Genomic DNA, 18,240 nt, shown 5'->3' with positions numbered 1-18,240 from the left:
GCTTTTCTTTCAGCATAAAATGTCTACCTGTGGATCCCATAGAGCTCAAGTTATTTCACTATAACGAGTACATCTTAAGCAACCGAGCTGAAGGACCACCCCACGTGGTGCTGCTCACTGTCAGAACATTTTAAGCTCTCCTACCCCTGCTTTCAAAGACCTGCATGAATGTCTGCGCTGTGTGAGGCCAATTCCAGCTTGCCCTACATGCCTGTGAAGATCACTTGAAGAGAAGATGAGAATTTGGCCAAAATACAGACTGAAAATCAGTTTTCTTTTCCTTCTCTTTTCAGGCAAAATTCCTTGCTTTCCATTTTTGACAACTTCTCCAAACAGTGTGAAAGCACAATGAGGAAACCAACCAGTGAAATATTGTAAGTACTGCATACAGAAGCTGGAGATAGCAGAGACTCCTCTCTTATTACTCTTATACTTCTTCCAAAACAACATGCTTTCTTTTTTTGTTCCTTCCATCACCCATACAAGTGGCACAGTAGTAATTTTACTATCACTAAACCAACATTTGTGATTTTTATGTTCAAAAGGGCAAAAAAACCCCAAAATAATCTCATGGGTTTTCCTCGCTACAGCTTCTCTTCTAAATTCTTGAAACGCTTTCAAAATAGTGATCTAATATTTAACAAATTTATGGGCCTACTTAGAGAGTTTTCAAATTGCACGAGTTTGATTGAATCCAAGAGCTGCCATTGTTGATATGTTTTGCCCATAGATCAGAAGTCTGCATGTCACCATTTGTGTTAATAGATTTTTAAGGCACAAAGAGAATCCCTGAGTTAGAAGTTTGGTCAACCCACGCAGGCTGTGTACCTCTTCTGAGCATATCCTTCCATACCATCCACAGTTCTGTATGACCTGCACCCAGTGGGACAATAGAAAAGTCTGATACAAAAACTAGTGGGTTGGCAGCATTGGATATCACAAGCCCTGCAAACATTATTATTTCATGGATGAGTTGAAGGATTTGCAAATGTTCACGTGTCCCCAGCTAAATGGGAGACCTCTTCAACCATGACACAGAGTCACATCATGGCAAAGTCTTGAAAAACAAAATGCTAACACACGCAATACAGCTGAAATGAGATAGATTCATTGGGATCTAGATGAATATAGAGTCACGATTCTTAGGCTGAAAGGCTGCAAATTCTAAAGCTTGGGAACACAACAGAAACTGGCTGGAAGTCCAGAGTTCTTACTACTAAAAGAGTTTGCATGTAGCAGCGTGTTTACTTTTAGAAACACAATTAGTTTTAATTAATAAATCAAACATATTCTCTGTTCTTCCAGTTTAAGCCAGACAAATGAAAGCAAAACATTGAGGAGTTTTTCATGAACAAAGAGTTAAGGTAACAAGATCAGCAAGGTATTTACCTAACAAGAATAGCTGAAAAGCAGCCCAGCTTTATCTGCCAGTTACAAACCTGCCACAGAAAGAAAAAGATTAGTGTACAGTCTTCAGGAACTGCAGAAGGTTAAGCATGTATTTCAGTTGTACTAAACCTACGAGTTTTCTAAACCATTGTCCTCAATGGGGATGCTTTCCAGGTCTCACATGGAAGATCAAGCATTTACCCACCAAACACAGTTGGAAAAACTGTGATAAGTCACTATTCTGGCAGGGAATGAGAGGGGGCAGCACTTGCTTTTAAAATGTTTCTCCTGTGATAGACTTATTGACACCTTGATAGGCTTATAGATGACCTGGAGATTAGAGATCACTTCAGAAGACCTAAAACATCTATAGATAGGCATTTTTCTGCTCTAAACTTCATGTATTCTTGGCCTTTACCATACTCTATTTAGTTAACGATGCAGTCCTCACTGTATAACACTGCAATCAAATTTCTCAAAACCTTCCAAGCCACATGAAGCCTCAGGACTTTGTTGAGTGTTTCCTAGGGGAGGCAAGGGAGCAGAAGTAAAATCCTTCAGTTATTTTAATTTCTGTAACAATCTGATAACAGCCATATGCATTATTCTGTCCATTCGAGTGCTACTGTGATTTGAACTGCAGACTACTGGCATACTGAGAAAGAGTTGATTGCCTTGTAATTGAACCAAGGTGCTTACAAACTAGTAAGCTGGGTAAGAAAGCATTTCTGTGGATGTAACCATGACCCAAGTTTACTACCCCAACAAAAAGCAACATCACAGGGGCTTTGATGTTTGTAAACACTCAGTAGAAACAAAATGAGAAAGTGTTTCAAAATGACTGTCATTTGTTGTATCTTATAAAGAGTGCAAGCAACACGTAACAAGTAATTCACTTTTTTTTTTTTCACTTTCACAAAACTCACAAAAAATTCTATTTTTTGGGGGGTTGTTATTTTAATAGTTACAGAGATGCTTCTTTCAACACATCACTGTGGCCAACAGAGAAGCACACGTACCCACTTGAAACAGGTGAAGAAGCCTTTCCTTACAGCTACTCAGCTATTTTTGATGAGGACGAAATGACTGGCTTTGACTTTGAGTATGACTTCTGTCAGCCCAAGATACTGACGTGTACTCCAGAGCCAGATGCCTTCAACCCCTGTGAAGACATCCTGGGATACAGCTTTCTCAGGGTCCTGATTTGGTTCATAAACATCCTTGCCATTGCTGGCAACTTCATTGTGCTCCTCGTCCTCATAACCAGCCACTACAAGCTCACAGTTCCTCGCTTCCTCATGTGCAACCTCTCCTTTGCCGATTTTTGCATGGGGCTTTACTTGCTGCTGATAGCTTCAGTGGACGCACAGACAAGTGGGCAGTACTACAACCACGCCATAGACTGGCAGACAGGCAGTGGCTGCAGCACTGCTGGGTTTTTCACTGTGTTTGCAAGCGAGCTCTCTGTGTACACACTAACAGTGATCACCATAGAAAGGTGGCATACCATCACCTACGCCATGCAGCTGGACAGAAAGCTGCGGCTGCGGCACGCCGTGCCCATCATGCTTGGTGGCTGGGTGTTCTCCATCCTGATAGCAGTGCTGCCTCTGCTGGGGGTCAGCAGCTACATGAAGGTCAGCATCTGTTTGCCCATGGATATTGAAACTGGGCTTTCTCAAGCCTACATACTGCTGATCTTAGTGCTCAACGTCACAGCCTTCATCGTCATTTGCGCTTGTTACATCAAGATATACATCGCTGTGCAGAACCCTGAGCTGGTAGCTGCCAATAAAGATACCAAGATTGCCAAGAGAATGGCCATACTGATCTTCACGGATTTTACCTGCATGGCCCCCATCTCCTTCTTTGCCATATCTGCTGCCATTAAGGTGCCTCTCATCACAGTGACAAACTCCAAGATTCTGCTGGTTTTATTTTACCCAGTCAACTCCTGTGCAAACCCATTTCTGTATGCCATTTTCACCAAAGCGTTCCAAAGGGATTTCTTCCTGCTGATGAGCAAGCTAGGTTGCTGTAAGAGCCGAGCAGAACTCTATCGCATGAACTACTTCTCTGCTTATACCTCCAACTGCAAAAGTGGCAGCTCAGCCCCAGGCCCCAGTAAGGCCTCACAGGCACTGCTGCTTTTGTCAGCATCAGAAAAGCTGCGCAAGACAAGACACACTGCAAAGAAAAGCCAGCCAGAGTGCCAGTAGGTGCTACACTCTACAGTGCCAGCTGCAGCTACTTCCACTGAGTAGGGATTGTTTCGTGTCTTGAACATCTCAGAATAAAGAAAACCATAAGTCAATAATACTTCTGTGACATCACTGTTCTGAAGTTCAAAGCCATATTTTCCCCTTTTCTTGTGTCAGTAGGTGATTTAGGTGAGATACTTCTTCAGGGGGAACCAAGGAAGTTCAGGAGTAGTCAAGATGCTCTTCAAGTTAACGGGTACTGTGGTGACTGCAGATCTGCTTCCCTGCAGTAGTGCCTGCCACCCCTCGTCCTTCCTTTTTCCACTCCTGCCAGCTGTGCTGACACTGCTGAGTTAAAGAAAGAGGCACTAAAGTAGATGCCTCCCCTTATTTCATCAACAGAAGCATCCAACTACGCAGCCTCATACACTTGGTTATGAACAGCATTCACCAAGCAATGGCTAGTAAAGACAACATGAAGAAGAGTGGACCTGTTGAATCTTTGTTGCTAACAAAGTCACTGTTTACATTAGATTTCACTTAGAACATGATGGTAATTTATTAAAAAATATAATTAACCCACATGCAGCCATGTGTGATCTAGAAATGGAAAGAAAAGAAACACAATAGCTCCAGAATGCCAAATGCTCTGAACAGTAGCACATTCTGTATATCAAGCACACCAACATGAGCCACGTAAGCTATTAAGGGCCCCTGTCAGCTCAGCAGCAGGATAGGTGGTGCCTTGTTTACTCTTCTGGGACAATATAGTACCCTATTCTCATCTGCCCTCTCCCCAGTGTTACTGATGCCAGTGGCATTCGTGATGCCCTGGGGACTCAGGCCCTGCATCCCAACCTCATTCCCAGCTGAATGAGCAGAGTAGTTACTTCACAGTGACTCTTTTTCCATTAAAAAATCTTTTTTTCCACCAAACATTCTTTGAGGCTAAGGAGATCCAGATTTGTGGCTGCTTTCCCAATTTAAATGAGAACTGAGCATCCTTTTGTTACTGCAGTATAACAAATGGGCTTAGTTGTTGGCCTCCAGAAAAACTCTTAGTCCTGCAGACAAAGTTCTACAATAGCCAGGGACTGCAGATCAAATCCCTTCACAGGTTACTTTTTAACAGGTTAGATTCACCATCTCTCACGTGAAGAGCAGACAAGAGCTCAGACACCAAACCTACCTGGTAGCTTAAGACCTGCACATGGCAGTTTGAGTCACACACTGCAGCTTTCCACAGAAGGAAAGCCAAACGTGTTTTAGCTAATACTCTAAAACTTCAATCACAAGCCTGGATAACATTCTGTAGAATAAAAATTAAAATGCCTGAAGACAGATCCTCAGCAGAGCAGTACTTCCTCCAGAACAAATGCAGCCTAACAGGTCCTTGAAAGGGCACACTGTGGTTGCCAAAACACAGCACTGCAAATTAGATTTGCTTCACACTAATGACAGCGATTCTTTCTGCTACTGACTGGTTTAGTATTAGCTTATCGTTGTGTTAATTAGAAATAAAATCTCTGACCCTCCCTAACCTTCCGCTTAATGCCATGCTTTCAATCAGAGTAACAGCTCTGTGCATACATATATCGGCACTCAGGAGCAGGTGACATACACATGGGGAACAAAGCAGGACTGAGAAGCAGAAGAAACTGTTAGATCTGTGGTTTAGCAAGCAGTAAGAATTCCAAATGAGACACCTCTTTATACGTATCAGATCCTGAGCTCAGCAGACAAGGAAATAGGTAAAAGAAAGTGGGGGGAAAAAACCAAGACATGGCAAAACCAGCATGTCCAGTAGACACCAGATGATTTACTTCCATTGCAGTTCATCAGAGTGAAAGAATGAACAACTAATGAACAATTCATTAGTGGCTTAGATTCACACAAAGCTTCTCATGCAAAATGCATGTTATTCTACCTTGTTATTTCTGGTAAGCTTCCTTTTGTGGTGTAAAGTTTTAGACAGCCAATAACTGAAGCCCCTTCAGTGGTCATAACTGACACTACATTGCAGACAGACCTCATCATATCTGCAGGAATACATTTGCTACACTGTAAGACAATCAAAAGCATTAGAGCAAACTATTAAGATCAAAAACTCTCTGATCTGATTACTGCTTAAGGCATAGGTTTAAGTAATTAGCTAACTGAGCTTACATTTTAATAAGGAACATTTTTTTCCTGTATAAAAATTCCTGACTTTTGATGTTTTGAGTTAGTTTTAAGTGTCACATTCAAAGTTGCCTTTGAATTCATTCAAGAACACTTTAAACAAAACATAAGGCAATTCTTGTGTGCTTCAGTGAAGGAAAACGGAAGTCATCTCTTGTGTAGGAGTACAAGAAGCCCACACAGACACTGGGAAACCATTGCGGCCACCCCCAAGGAACATCTGCAGAGCAGCTTTACAGGAGCCAAAAGAGCTGCTGCTAAAATATGCATTTAGCAGTCATTTTCTCAAATTTGTCAGTCAAAAAATAGAGTGAAAAATATCACCAACTCATAAATCCTGCAAATAGTTTGGAAAGACAGTAGCATTAAAAATATACCTTGTATCCCAGATGAGCAGTTTATATAATAAACATACATGGACTATTCAGAGCTTGCAGCAAACTGCAGAAAAAAGAGTGCCTTGCAGAACGTTAAAGCATGAAAAATGTTTCAAGAACAAAATACAAAGACAGATCAGGCCAATAGTTAGAAGGCATATAATAATTATGATCTGGGAAAGGCTAGAAGAGAAAAGACTCATTTCTCACACCAATACTTTTATGTCATGTCTCAGCACCCATTCACAGATTAACTAATTCTGAAAAGAGGCAGGGAGAGGTGAGATGAGGTGCCACAAAGGTGCTCAGAGCACTGACTCTTCACCTTCATTTAGAAGTAGCCTTTAACACCATAACCAGAAAGATACAGCAGTTCATCTTTAAAACTAGCTGATTATCTGGTGCTCTTTAGCCTCTTAATTTTACACTGACTAGCAAAAAGAGCCCCTGTTCAGAGTAGAAATATTCAGCATACCCAGTCACACCCTGTGAATTCACCTGTCCTGTGCTGTACTCTCCCTGCTTCCAGGCTTACTCAGCCTGGGGAAAAGAAGGTTCCTGGGAGATCTCATAGACTTCCCATGCCTGAAGGAGGCCTACAGGAAAGCTGGAGAGGAGCCCTGTGTCAGGGAGCGTAGTGATAGGACTAGAAGGGTTAACGGCTTTAAATTAGAAAGGGATAGGAAGGAGACACCACAATGTCATTAGCACAAGGCTTCATATCATTATGAGCAAGAGTTGGTTTTCTTTCATTTCTTCCCCGTATTGTTCTCTCCAACTTTCTCATTAAGTTTCCATCTCAAGGCTTCAGCATCCTCCCAGTGAGTAGAGAGAACCAGAATTGTCTCATACCGTCTTCCTCCAGCTTACGCAGCCAGGACAGAGGGTTGCCAGAACCTGTGAGTGGCACTGCCACCACACTACTAGCAGGATGATCCTGTTCTGAGTCAGGCTGGCCAAGACTTCAGCATTCAAGTTCAAATGTCACCCTACAAGGAACAGGAGTTAGCTAGGAGAAAGCTACAGCTATGGAGGGCTAGGGTCCAGATCTAAGGACACAGAACTTTATATTTCTAGAGGAACAAAAACTAAGCTTATGTTTAGGACTGATGGAAACACAGTTCCCATGGCAGGGTGAGCTAATGTCACCTGTATGGCTCCTAGACATTTCTCTAACGACAGAAAAAAAACCCTCACTGCTAGGAGAGTATATGAGATGACTTCTTTTATTAGGAACAATTTGCATCATTCGCAGCCTACTGGTCTGTAGTCATGAAGTATAGTTGATGCACACGGAGCCAAAGTGAAATGACTTCACATTGACAGTGAAAATAAATCACATTCCAATGCTAAAATCGTGCTATTCATTGCATCCCAGCAGACAGAGAAGGTATAGAATAAGCAATAATAGTTCTCATATATTGAGCTCAAAGGTCTTCTACCCAGCATTTCCCAACTTGCATGCAAGATACCTGCCTCTAAGCTGAAGCCAGAAAAAGACACCACAAATAAATAACAAAAAAGCAGGGAGAAGAAAAAAAGAGGAGAAAAAGTACTCAGCTGAAACAGCCACAGGTTTCTCATTTTGCACAGATGTTAAATCTCAGTTTTTGAAAATAATAGAACATACAATGGTGTAGTTTTATATGTCAGGTCACAGTCCAGCTCTTATTTAAGAAAAAAAGGAAACAAAACCAATGAAACTGGAATTTACTTACATTCAGTATTCTATAGCTTTCTACAATTACTAACAAACTCAACATTCTAGTCTTTAACACTATTCCATTCAAGAATGCTTTTTGACTGGAAAAGTAACTAAATAATCAGAAAATAGCAAAGAATTTAGCAGCCAACAGTACTATTTTAATTTGCATGAATTAACAACACAATTAACATATTTTAGCAAATTCAGTGTGTCATTTTTTTAAAGCAGAACAAAGCAAGTCTAATTGTTTCACAGATGGCTTGTAAAGAAATAATGTCAGTCTTAACATACATACTTCAGTGAGGTTTTACCACTCCGCATCTCCAACAGCTTTTGCAAAAACATAGTCTTTGCCATCAAAGGACATCACTCCATCTTTTAAGAAGAACTTCCATTTGTTTTTACTTCTATGTATCTGAGGATACAAAAAAAAAATATTAGACCATCCATTAAGAAAATATTTTTTGGGCACAAATTGTTTTGCAAAATCTGTTTGGAGCTATCAGTGTTTTAGAAGAAATGCGTGTAAGATACTCTCTGAAAATGCAATAAATACTCAAAAAAGAAAGTGGACATCAATTGCTCATCCCAGATTCCTTGCCCTCTCCAGGGAATGACTTCCTGTACCTTAGTCTTGTCACATTCTGATTTTCCCATCTCCCTTTAAAAACACAAATTATAAAACAACCCTCTTACCCCCTCGTCCACACTCTCCAGCAGAGAAAGTGAGTGAAAGCAGAATAAAAACTCAAGATATTACTGTACTACTCCCCAGTATACTGCACCTTCCAACCACCTTCAGTCATTCCCTTTTCCCTCATGCATGGCACAGCAACATTGCACACACAAGGGATGGTAGGATAATGCTAAAACCAGAAGGATGTTGCTCAAAAAGCAAAAACTGCCATACAGAGCAGTAAAGAAAGATTTTTGCATATAATTTCCTAGCAAAGAAATGCAAAAAGATCCAGACTATTAAACTTTCTGTAGTAGAGAAAGAATTTTAAACATCTCTAAAAATATCCTGGGTTATATACATTAGCCTGCCTTCAAACACAGGAAATGTGGAAAACAGGAGGAAGGACAGTCATTCTGCTTTTGGCATTCTTTTACAGATAACAAGATAATCTCATAGGTAACTGTTTCCATCTACTTTCTACTACACTTGTATGTTTTATTAAATCTATGCTGGAAAAGGAGAAGTTGCCAACACCTCCCTCACCTTCTCTAACTGCCAATTTCCAGTGACATCTGATTAAACTTCATATAGACTTATCTAGTGCTGAACTTCATAGTAGTTTAAGAAAAAACACTGAACTGATTTTTCATCTCATTACAGACAAAACTCGGTATGGACGTGAAATCCACTTCCTGTAGCATTCATGCTACCAAATTAAGTTATGATGCTCCAAACCTTTGTGTACTAGTATCTTTGCAACAACACAGCCTCAATTTCTGATGCCTTTCCCACACACATCCCTGCAGCTACATTTTCCAAAATAACTAGCTTCAGAAGCACAATCTGTTACACTTTAGTGAAGACAGTTTTCTCAGCAGCCCACTGTTTCCTAGAACACAGATCCCTTTAAGGCAGGCCTAGCTGAGCATACAAGAATTATCACTAGTCTTTTAAGAAAGCATAAAAGCCAAGCCAACCTCTGCAAACTATTGGACATCTTATTCCACGTTTGCTTTCAAGATAAGATACACACTTTGCTTTGTCAGCCTTTAAGCTATAGACATGTAAATGTCCAAAACAAACCAAGTACTTCATTTGATCTCTGAGAATTCAAAATAAGGCTATTTTCAACATTAAAAATAAAACAGAGCAAAATGGCCCTTAGCAACTGTTTTGTTTTTCAGACAACAGAATTCTTGTACTGAAATCTTACAAGAAGCACTTCAAAGATGAAACTAGGAACAGCACACACACTTCTTTTTCTGCTATCCATTTCAAAATCTTAATCCATGATTGAAATGCAACCATGCATCCATGGAGCTGTTTGTGTTATTTATGTGCTTCCTTAACTTCTAAGCTTCAGCAGGTTTACAAATCTTAATTTTTGAAAGGTTTGACCTCTTCCTCTTTTCCCTCAATAGGCCCTTATAAACAATTTGATTATCCTCATTTCATTGAATAGCACACAAGTCTTCAGACTACTGTCAGCTAAATGATCTATTACAGCATTAGCTTATCTTTGAAAGGCACTGAAAGCAGACCAGATGTGGATTTTCTGAAGATATTTAAAATGAGTAAGGGACAAAGATAAAAAACTACACACTGTACCTTCTCATATTGACAAACTATTACGTTGTTGGTGTCAAACAAGTCTGCAACATCCAGGTCGCTGACGTCATCATCAGAATTTAATGGGTCCTAGAGATGAAGATTGCATTTAAGAAGTACTTCACACATTTTTGAAAATTATTGTTGAATATGCTTGGCATTATACACAACAAGAACAATAAAGCTTAACACTCAAAGCAACAAGACCTAGAAACTATGAAAAATCATATTGTACAAAACTCATTTATAAGCATGCTCACATACTGATGTTCTCAAGAACTAAAGCACCCTTCCCCTGGAAAAAAAAAAAAGAAAACAATGTAAAGTAAAGCAGAACTGCTAAATGCCAAACTTGCACCTGGTAACTGGCATTCTCACCAGCTGATGTACATTGGCCAGTGATGCAGTGGATGCCCCATCCCTGGAGACTTTCAAGGGGAGGCTGGATAAGTCCCGGGGCAACCTGACCTAGCTGTGGCGTCCTTGTTCATTGCAGGGGAGTTGGACTGCATGGCCTTCAGAGCTCCCTTCCAACTCTAAGGATTCTATGATTCAGTGATATATCGAAGCTCAGATTCTACAAATCAATGCTCTTGTGAATCTCAAGGACACACACAAAAGCATCTTCTCCTGAGAAACAAATACACCCATATCACACTGTTCTCTGAACAATTCTCCGCGGTTCTCCAGAAGGAAAAATAAAACTAGGTTTTTATCCTAATCTTAGTTAAAACTAAAAGAACTCAATTTCCAGTGAGAGCAGGCTTTCACCAGAGACTTTAATTCTGCAAATCAAGTATCTTAACTGATCCAGTAAACATATAACTTCTCAACACCTTTCATTTGTTCAGTCCTCCTAACAAGCTCTCTAGTAATTTCTCAGCAGCACCTTCTCTTGAAAAGAAGCACATAACTGTGCACTCTCTGTACTGAACTCCACAAGAGCTGTTGTATCCACCTCAAATACTTAGCTGCTGGACCTACTTTATTGTATCATGCTTCACAAGGTTTGAAAGTAAATTACCTCCTCAACAATGTCTGTTTGGGGCTCTTCATTATCACAATTGCTGCTGACAGACTCCAAGCTTGAAATACTGTCAACTTCTTCATCTTCTTCGTCCTCCAGAATTTTCAAATCCTCTGACTGAATAATGTCAATGAATTCATTCTCTTCTGAATCTTTTGTATGTACTACTTCTTTCTTGGGAGAACGATCACCAGTTCCATCTAGCTGAATTATGCCTTCAATGTCACTGTAGATACCCTTCTCTGATTGTAAATTAGATTCCACCTGCTCAGTAGGTTCCATCTGACAAGAATAAAAGAAGACCAGAGACAGCCTGTGAATTAGTACCACATAGCTTTTATTGTTCAATATAAAGCCCGAGATTTTTGTTTAATAAGTGCCTTAAATCTTGTTGCTTTAAGTGGGAGCTATGAGTCCCAGCCTACTTGTAAACCCTAAGTATGTTTAAAAAAAATCTTGTCCTTACATCTACCTCAGATGGAATCAATGTCAAATATTCTCTTAGTAACACAGAAATACATTTTCTCAGACTTCTCTTTAAACCCTATTGTACTCAACTTAAACAACTTCTATAGGAAAAAAAAAAGATACTCAAGCTGGCTTCTAGAAGTTCTATTGCAAAGAAAGTTCCAATAACTTAAGAGTATTTCTTATTTTCAAAAAAGCCATGATGTACTCATCCATTCCCTCATTTCAAAAAGCATTTTTAAATAAGATAAGAAAGGAGACTGTAAATACTTCAGTTCTTTGAGTTACTGCTCATAAAAGCATTAGAATTTCTAAACAGGGAACTCACAGGAGCATAAAAGGGCTTTAAGCTTTCAGTGGTCTTTGGTTTCACATTCAATCTTTATTGCAGCAGTAATTTGACATCCACACACAGCTTCTAAATCAAGAAAGCAAGACTACATTCTGACCTTCCATTCTTCCTACAGTCTTCATCAACTTGCTCAAGTGTAGATGAGCAAGATAAGATACTTACTATTTACAATCATTTTTCGTTTAATAAATTTGCCTCAATCTCATATAAACAGTGCAGCTCAAAATCAGCACACCAGCCTGAACTTTTAATTTCTGCAAATGATTGCTGGAACAAAGACTAATGAAGTCAGGACCAGAGCATGTTAAATAAAATCATTTAAGTTTTCCAACATAGCTCCAGCTGGATTCTTGCTTGTCGGGATTTTTTCCCCCAAGGAAATACATTTCCTTCCTGCAGATTCTCACTTATGAAATCTGACTTTTCATACTCAGTATGGGCTCTCAAAGTATGTTAATTGCTCTTCATACATTATGTGTTAAAACTAAATTCTGACATTCAAAAAGCAGTTTGATCACAACTGGCCACTCTCCACAAGCAGATTCAGCACTAGAAAGACACTGTAGTTCTAAAAGCATCATTCACATCTGTTCAGAGGCCAAATAAAATCACAAAAAATGTCTATAAATCTATGAAGGCATTACAACTATCCAACATGCTTCAGTGTTTTTCAAATTGGCATTCAGTTCATCCCAGTTTTTCAGCAGTATTAGTAAACAAATTATAAACTTGAAAAAGAACCAGCTACCCTATTCAAAACAAGCTCAATAGTGAACTTAAAGATAACACTTTTAATTATCATTCAACTGCTGACAGATGCATTTATTCACACCTCATTCAAAACTTGTTCTTCACAACCATCTACATCAGGTACACTCCTACCAGCTTAGAAATAAAAGGCCTCTACCTTGTCTGTGGGAGCCCTGCTGTCCTGACCTTTCAGAGCAGCGTTACCACGTAAACTTTTGCCTTTTATAATTCGCTCAGTGATATCAGACACCTGCTGCTGCACAGTTTCCTGAGGTTTCATGTCTAACTGCCCCTCCACATCTGGCAGCAGCACACTGCCTGGGTTGTTTGCCAAGTATTCAGCAGGAGAAAGCACTTCAGAGGATCCTGAAGTAAACACAGCTGTACAAAGATTGCCATACTGGGATTTTGCTGTCGACTCTGCATGCTGACTCAACACTGCATTAGTTGCAATTTCCTGCTGACTCGCTGCAGGCTGCAGGAACAGTGTAGTATTGGTGGAGTTGTTTGGGTGGTTATTCTGCAAGGCACTTGGTTGAAATACCACAGTCTGTTGGACTTCAGTCTTTTGGGCTTGCAACACTTCAGCAGCTGCCTGGATAGAAGATGTTTCCACCGGTGCATTTGTTTTCAGAACTGAAGGTGGGCCAATGTGCTGAAACACCTGCTGAAGAGGATGCTGCAGAATACTTGCATTTCCTTGGCCACGTGCAACCATGACAGGCATATTTACTTTATAAAGCTGCCCTACAAAGAGAAGGGTGAAGAACTGCTTGGTAAGGTTGAACTACAGAGCCACCCAGACCAGTGCTCTGCTACTAGTAACAGTCAGAGCAAATACCCATGAGTTGTTGTTTAACCCAGCAGGAGGCTAAGCACCACAGTCATTCACTCACTCTCCACCTTCCTGGTGGAAGGGGGGAAAGAATTGGGAACAAGTGAAAAAAGAGCTCATGTGTTGAGATAACAAATTACTAAAATAGAGAAAAGGATAATAGTTATTATAATTATATAAAAATATTTATTTTATACATATAAAAACAATTACCACCTGCCAATCAATACACAGCCACTCCCCAAGCAGCAGCATCCCATTTGATGAATTCCCCCCTCCTTCCCCTCCCATTCCAAACTTTCCTTCTGCATGATATCATATGGTATAGAATATCTCTTTGGTTAGTTTAGGTCAGTTGCTCTGGTTCTGTCCTCTTCCTACAACCCTGGTAGGGCAATAGGAGAAGCTGAGAAAACTGAAACATCCTTAGCTCTGCACAGCACTGCTCAGTAACAGTAAGAAATGTGAGTGTATTATCAACACTGTTCTTCTCCTAGAACCAAAATGTAGCATTAAACCAGATACATCACAGTTAAACCCAACTAAGAGCTTAGAGGCATTCTGAGTCAAAGCTTCCACCCAGACCACAGCGCTGCCCATTTGTGGTTTGGACCTCCACAACACCCTATGGAAGCAAGTTCATTAATTTTAATGAAACAGCAAACTGATCCCTACGTACAGGGATAGTTCATTCTTTTAAGGCACCAGCTAATCAATATAATTACTTCCTCCATGCAGCATTTACAAGCTACAAGGGAAGAGGAGGATAACTGGCTCTACCCATCTATACTTTAAGTTCACATTTATTTTATATACTGCACTCAGGACCACCTATATCCATATACAGTCAATGCACTGTAATGTGTTACATCTCCTCTTTAATCTTACCAGATGCTGTTTGCAGAGTTAGTCCAGCTGGTACATGTATGGGATAAGCAACACTGGAAGGGAGAGTAAGAGTTGCACATTTTTGTGAAGCACCCTAAGAAACACAAGAAGTTTGTAAGTAACAGCACATACCTTCTTCTATTAGGGCCCTAATTGTCACAATTAACATGCCCATGGGAAGAACAGGTGAGAGCCTTTCTGTAATCACCTTTACTGAAAAGATGTTTCAGATTATATATATATATATATATGTATAGCTATGTGCAGATAGAATTAATTGCAAAGACAATGGCTTGCCTCAAATGATTTCTATTCTCCAGATATCATATACCATTACTTAATAAACCACATTCATGCAGACCCTCAATGAACAATCATTCAGAACAACACCTTCCCACTCATAGCCTCCTTTACCTAAGCTTATGCACACTGAACAGACTCCTCACCTAGGCCTATGAAAAGACTTGATCATTCTCTTTTCTCCCAGAAAGAAAAGATTTGGATATAAAATTCCCTTTCAAACTAGCTGTTCCAGGGAAATGGACATTTTAAATCTGGGAACTCACAAGTTACAACACCTTCCCAGTTTTGTATCTCAGCCTGGCAAGCTCATTAGTCGGAGGCTCAGGAGGCACTCAGAATGTTCATCGTCCTCTGGCAATACCTTCCTCTGCCCTAACAAGTTCTTCTGTGCCAAGAGGTTGGAGCCTACCACTCCAAAAACACCTCTGTCCAATTTCTACGTCTCACAGATAACTCTGCTTCCATCTTCACTAGTGGCAGCATCTCCCAGCCACACATTACTTTCAAGATTCAGTAATAAGAAAGTTGTTGCACACCTGCACATTTTCAGTACTACCAATCCATGGGCTAAACCTGTGCAGCACATTTTCCCAACACACTTCTGGCTGCATTGCTTGCAAAACCAACCAGTACATCCCCATCCTTTTTCCACTGCTTAGACAGCAACTGAGCTCCCCCTCCATGAACTCTTAGCTTTTGTATGGTTTTAATCCAAAAATAAAAGACAGCTAGACACAAAACACTGAGTTGCTTCAGCTGTGGATTTTCTGCCAACAAGATTCCTGTTCCCTTGCCTACCATACCATGCTCAGATAAAACAGTTATGAGAAACGCTAACTCTTTCAGTCCCTAAACACTGTTCTAAATGAAAATACTTCATATTTCCCTCCCCACAAACCTGTTAGCAACTGATAGATGTAAGTATTTAGAATTCAGAATAATCAAAACAAAAAAAAAATCACTACGGCTACATACTGGGTCTGCAGCCACGAAATGCTGAAAGCCTCCTCCAGTTGGGATAATTAAAGAAGCTATTAAGAATGGAAGAAAAAAACTTATTTAGAAAGAACATTTCAGAAACAGTTGAACATTTACTTATTTACAATATGCAGTCCTGAAACTAAGGCAATCCAACTTCAGTTCATACTTCATTTGGGCTAGACCAGATAATCCTTAGAGGTCCCTTCCATCCCCTGCAATTCTGTGATTCATTAGATGAACAAATAAGCACACCTAAAGTTCCTGAACATACTTCCTTTTACATTGCTTCAAGCTTATGCTGTGCACAGGATATATATAAATCAGGTTATACCTTGATTTGTAAAATTGAGATTTTGTTGTAAAGGTATTCCTACTCAATTAACTTAAGAAGTTGCAATGTAAAAGCTAAGTATGCCATTTCTATTTATTAATTCAACCAACATACATAAAAAGCACTGTCTTGGCAATGTGAATCAAAAATAAGTGCTTTTTCTGTTCCAGCAAATATCCAAGAGTGCTAAAAGTAGGAACAGTAGGATGGTTATACAAAAGCATTAATACTGACTTAAAAGACAAGTCAAAGGGAAAAATCTTGGTAGCTTCAAGCACAGAAGAACCTATGCAGTCTTAACTACTTTGAAAACATAGAACAGTTCAAACCCTTCTTAAAAAAAAAAAAAAATTAAAGTTCACTGAATTCAACAGATTTGACAATGTCTTAATATCAGCAGCCTTTCCAAAACATGGGATTAACTATGTTTATTAAATATAAAGCTTCCAATAGCAAAAAAAAAAACAAACAAAAAAACACCTCAAACCCATTTCCCCTTATTTATCCCATGTTATTAAAAGCATTGCAAACAAAGATCATTACAACATCCTCAAGTCTTCCAAAAGACTCTTAAAAAACTTGTAGGTACTGACCTGATGAAGCCTGCAAAACATGACTAAAATTGGGTGGCAACTGTAGAGTTAAGTGTGAAGAATGGTGGCTATGTCTGAAGAAGCCATCTATTGCTTTAGACTGTATCACCTTGGTTTCCCAAAGCTGCAAAGAGATTATTAAGGTCAAATGATATCATATTAAATCCACATAACATATGTGAACCAGGTATTTCCAGTTTTTCCAGAAATAGAGAATCATAGAGCATTCTGAGATAGAAGCTACCCACAAGGATCACCGAGTCTGATTTCAAGCTCTGCATCACCCAAACCCCAAACCCTATGTCTGAGAGCATTGTTCAAATGCTTCCTGAACTCCAGCAGACCAGGGCCATGCCCTCTTGCACTGGGCAGCCTGCCCCACGCCCACCCCTCTCTGGGCAGCCCCTAACCCCCTGACCCTCCCCTGGTGCAATGCTCAAGGTGAGGCCACATAGCACAGAGCAGAGCAATCCCTTCATTCAACCATCTAACAGTACTGTAAACTGTACTAAACTGGCTCCATCCAATAAACATGGCTACAGTCATTACTAGAGTTTGACTTCCAGAAGCCCAATTCAACATTCATAGAGTATCTATAAACGTAAGCTAGATAAAAAGTTGACATGGTTTATGAGACAGAGAAACAGATAAGTACACACACAACATTTATTAATGCGTGGAAAACCAACAAACCTCCTTCAGGTTTCTCAAAACCTGTTTATCTACTCCTTCTTCTGCAAAGAGGTCCTGAATATTTTCAATCACATCTTCAATAACAGACCTGTAGAGTTTAGGCTACACCAAAAGAAGACAAAAATAATATTATTTTTCAAATTAAGATACACATCGATATTTGAAGTGATAGCATCAAGTCTAATCTGGCCAGATAAACTATTGTTACAAACTACACAACATGACTGAAGCAGTTTAATGCAGGTATTCTACCAAGTGCCTGCAAGTCTACCAGAAACGTAAGCTCACTTGTTGCTTTAAGCCTGCAGGACCCAAGATCATTCTCTTCATCTGGGACAACAAACTGCCAGATAGTTGCTAAGTTATGGCGATTTTATCTCTTCAGCTATCAGTATAAATCACTCAAATTATGTTACAACAGGGCTCTAGCACAACATTTTATTAATTTGTCCTTGTCTTGGAGAGCAGACCAGCCACACGCACACTTTGAGGCGCAGCCATTCAGATCAAAAGGGAAGTTAGCAAGCTTTGGGCAGCTTAAGGTTTACTACCTGAACACCATGCAGATACACGGCAAAAGATGAAGTTACTACATCTACAAGTCTTCAGAAGACACCAAGGCTTGCACTAAGCACAGCTTTAGAGCGAGGACAGCTATTTATTGCGCTACACATTAGGCAACAACTCCATAAAGCAACTGTAGAACACAAGCACTGCTTTCAGATTAGCAAAAAGCAAACTGTGACCAGGAGGAGGGCACCCTAAGCAGCCCCAGCCTGGATACCCATCCAACACCCAGCCCGGCAGGCAGCACTTTTCCCCATCCCACCGCTCAGAGGAGCGGCTGAAGCTTCTCACCAAGGGGTTGGCGTGAGCCAT

The 18,240-nt window shown here is 40.0% G+C and overlaps 2 protein-coding genes across 2 annotated transcripts in view; one reads left to right on the top strand and one right to left on the bottom strand.

Moving 5' to 3' along the window:
- The window catches only part of LHCGR (luteinizing hormone/choriogonadotropin receptor), a 19,769-nt gene extending 16,120 nt beyond the window's left edge, over window positions 1-3,649 (top strand). The window contains exons 10-11 of the mRNA XM_065739639.1: window positions 294-374; window positions 2,354-3,649. Coding sequence (XP_065595711.1) covers window positions 294-374; window positions 2,354-3,608 — 1,336 coding nt within the window. The 3' untranslated portion in view covers window positions 3,609-3,649. The remainder of the gene's footprint in view (window positions 1-293; window positions 375-2,353) is intronic.
- The window catches only part of GTF2A1L (general transcription factor IIA subunit 1 like), a 20,498-nt gene extending 2,258 nt beyond the window's left edge, over window positions 1-18,240 (bottom strand). Inside the window, exons 1-9 of the mRNA XM_065739366.1 lie at window positions 18,220-18,240; window positions 17,362-17,463; window positions 16,669-16,792; window positions 15,739-15,794; window positions 14,461-14,554; window positions 12,895-13,484; window positions 11,165-11,449; window positions 10,141-10,230; window positions 8,149-8,268 (exon numbers count right to left, since the gene is read on the bottom strand). Of these exons, the coding sequence (XP_065595438.1) occupies window positions 8,161-8,268; window positions 10,141-10,230; window positions 11,165-11,449; window positions 12,895-13,484; window positions 14,461-14,554; window positions 15,739-15,794; window positions 16,669-16,792; window positions 17,362-17,463; window positions 18,220-18,240 (1,470 nt within the window). The 3' untranslated portion in view covers window positions 8,149-8,160. The remainder of the gene's footprint in view (window positions 1-8,148; window positions 8,269-10,140; window positions 10,231-11,164; window positions 11,450-12,894; window positions 13,485-14,460; window positions 14,555-15,738; window positions 15,795-16,668; window positions 16,793-17,361; window positions 17,464-18,219) is intronic.

This window comes from Cyrtonyx montezumae, unplaced genomic scaffold, assembly GCF_038088225.1.
Source record: "Cyrtonyx montezumae isolate F1298 unplaced genomic scaffold, pur_monq_1.0 scaffold_24, whole genome shotgun sequence".
In the NCBI taxonomy this organism is placed as follows: domain Eukaryota; kingdom Metazoa; phylum Chordata; class Aves; order Galliformes; family Odontophoridae; genus Cyrtonyx; species Cyrtonyx montezumae.
The sequence above is the reverse complement of the archived record's forward strand: the minus strand, read 5'-3'. Positions and strand labels throughout refer to the sequence as shown.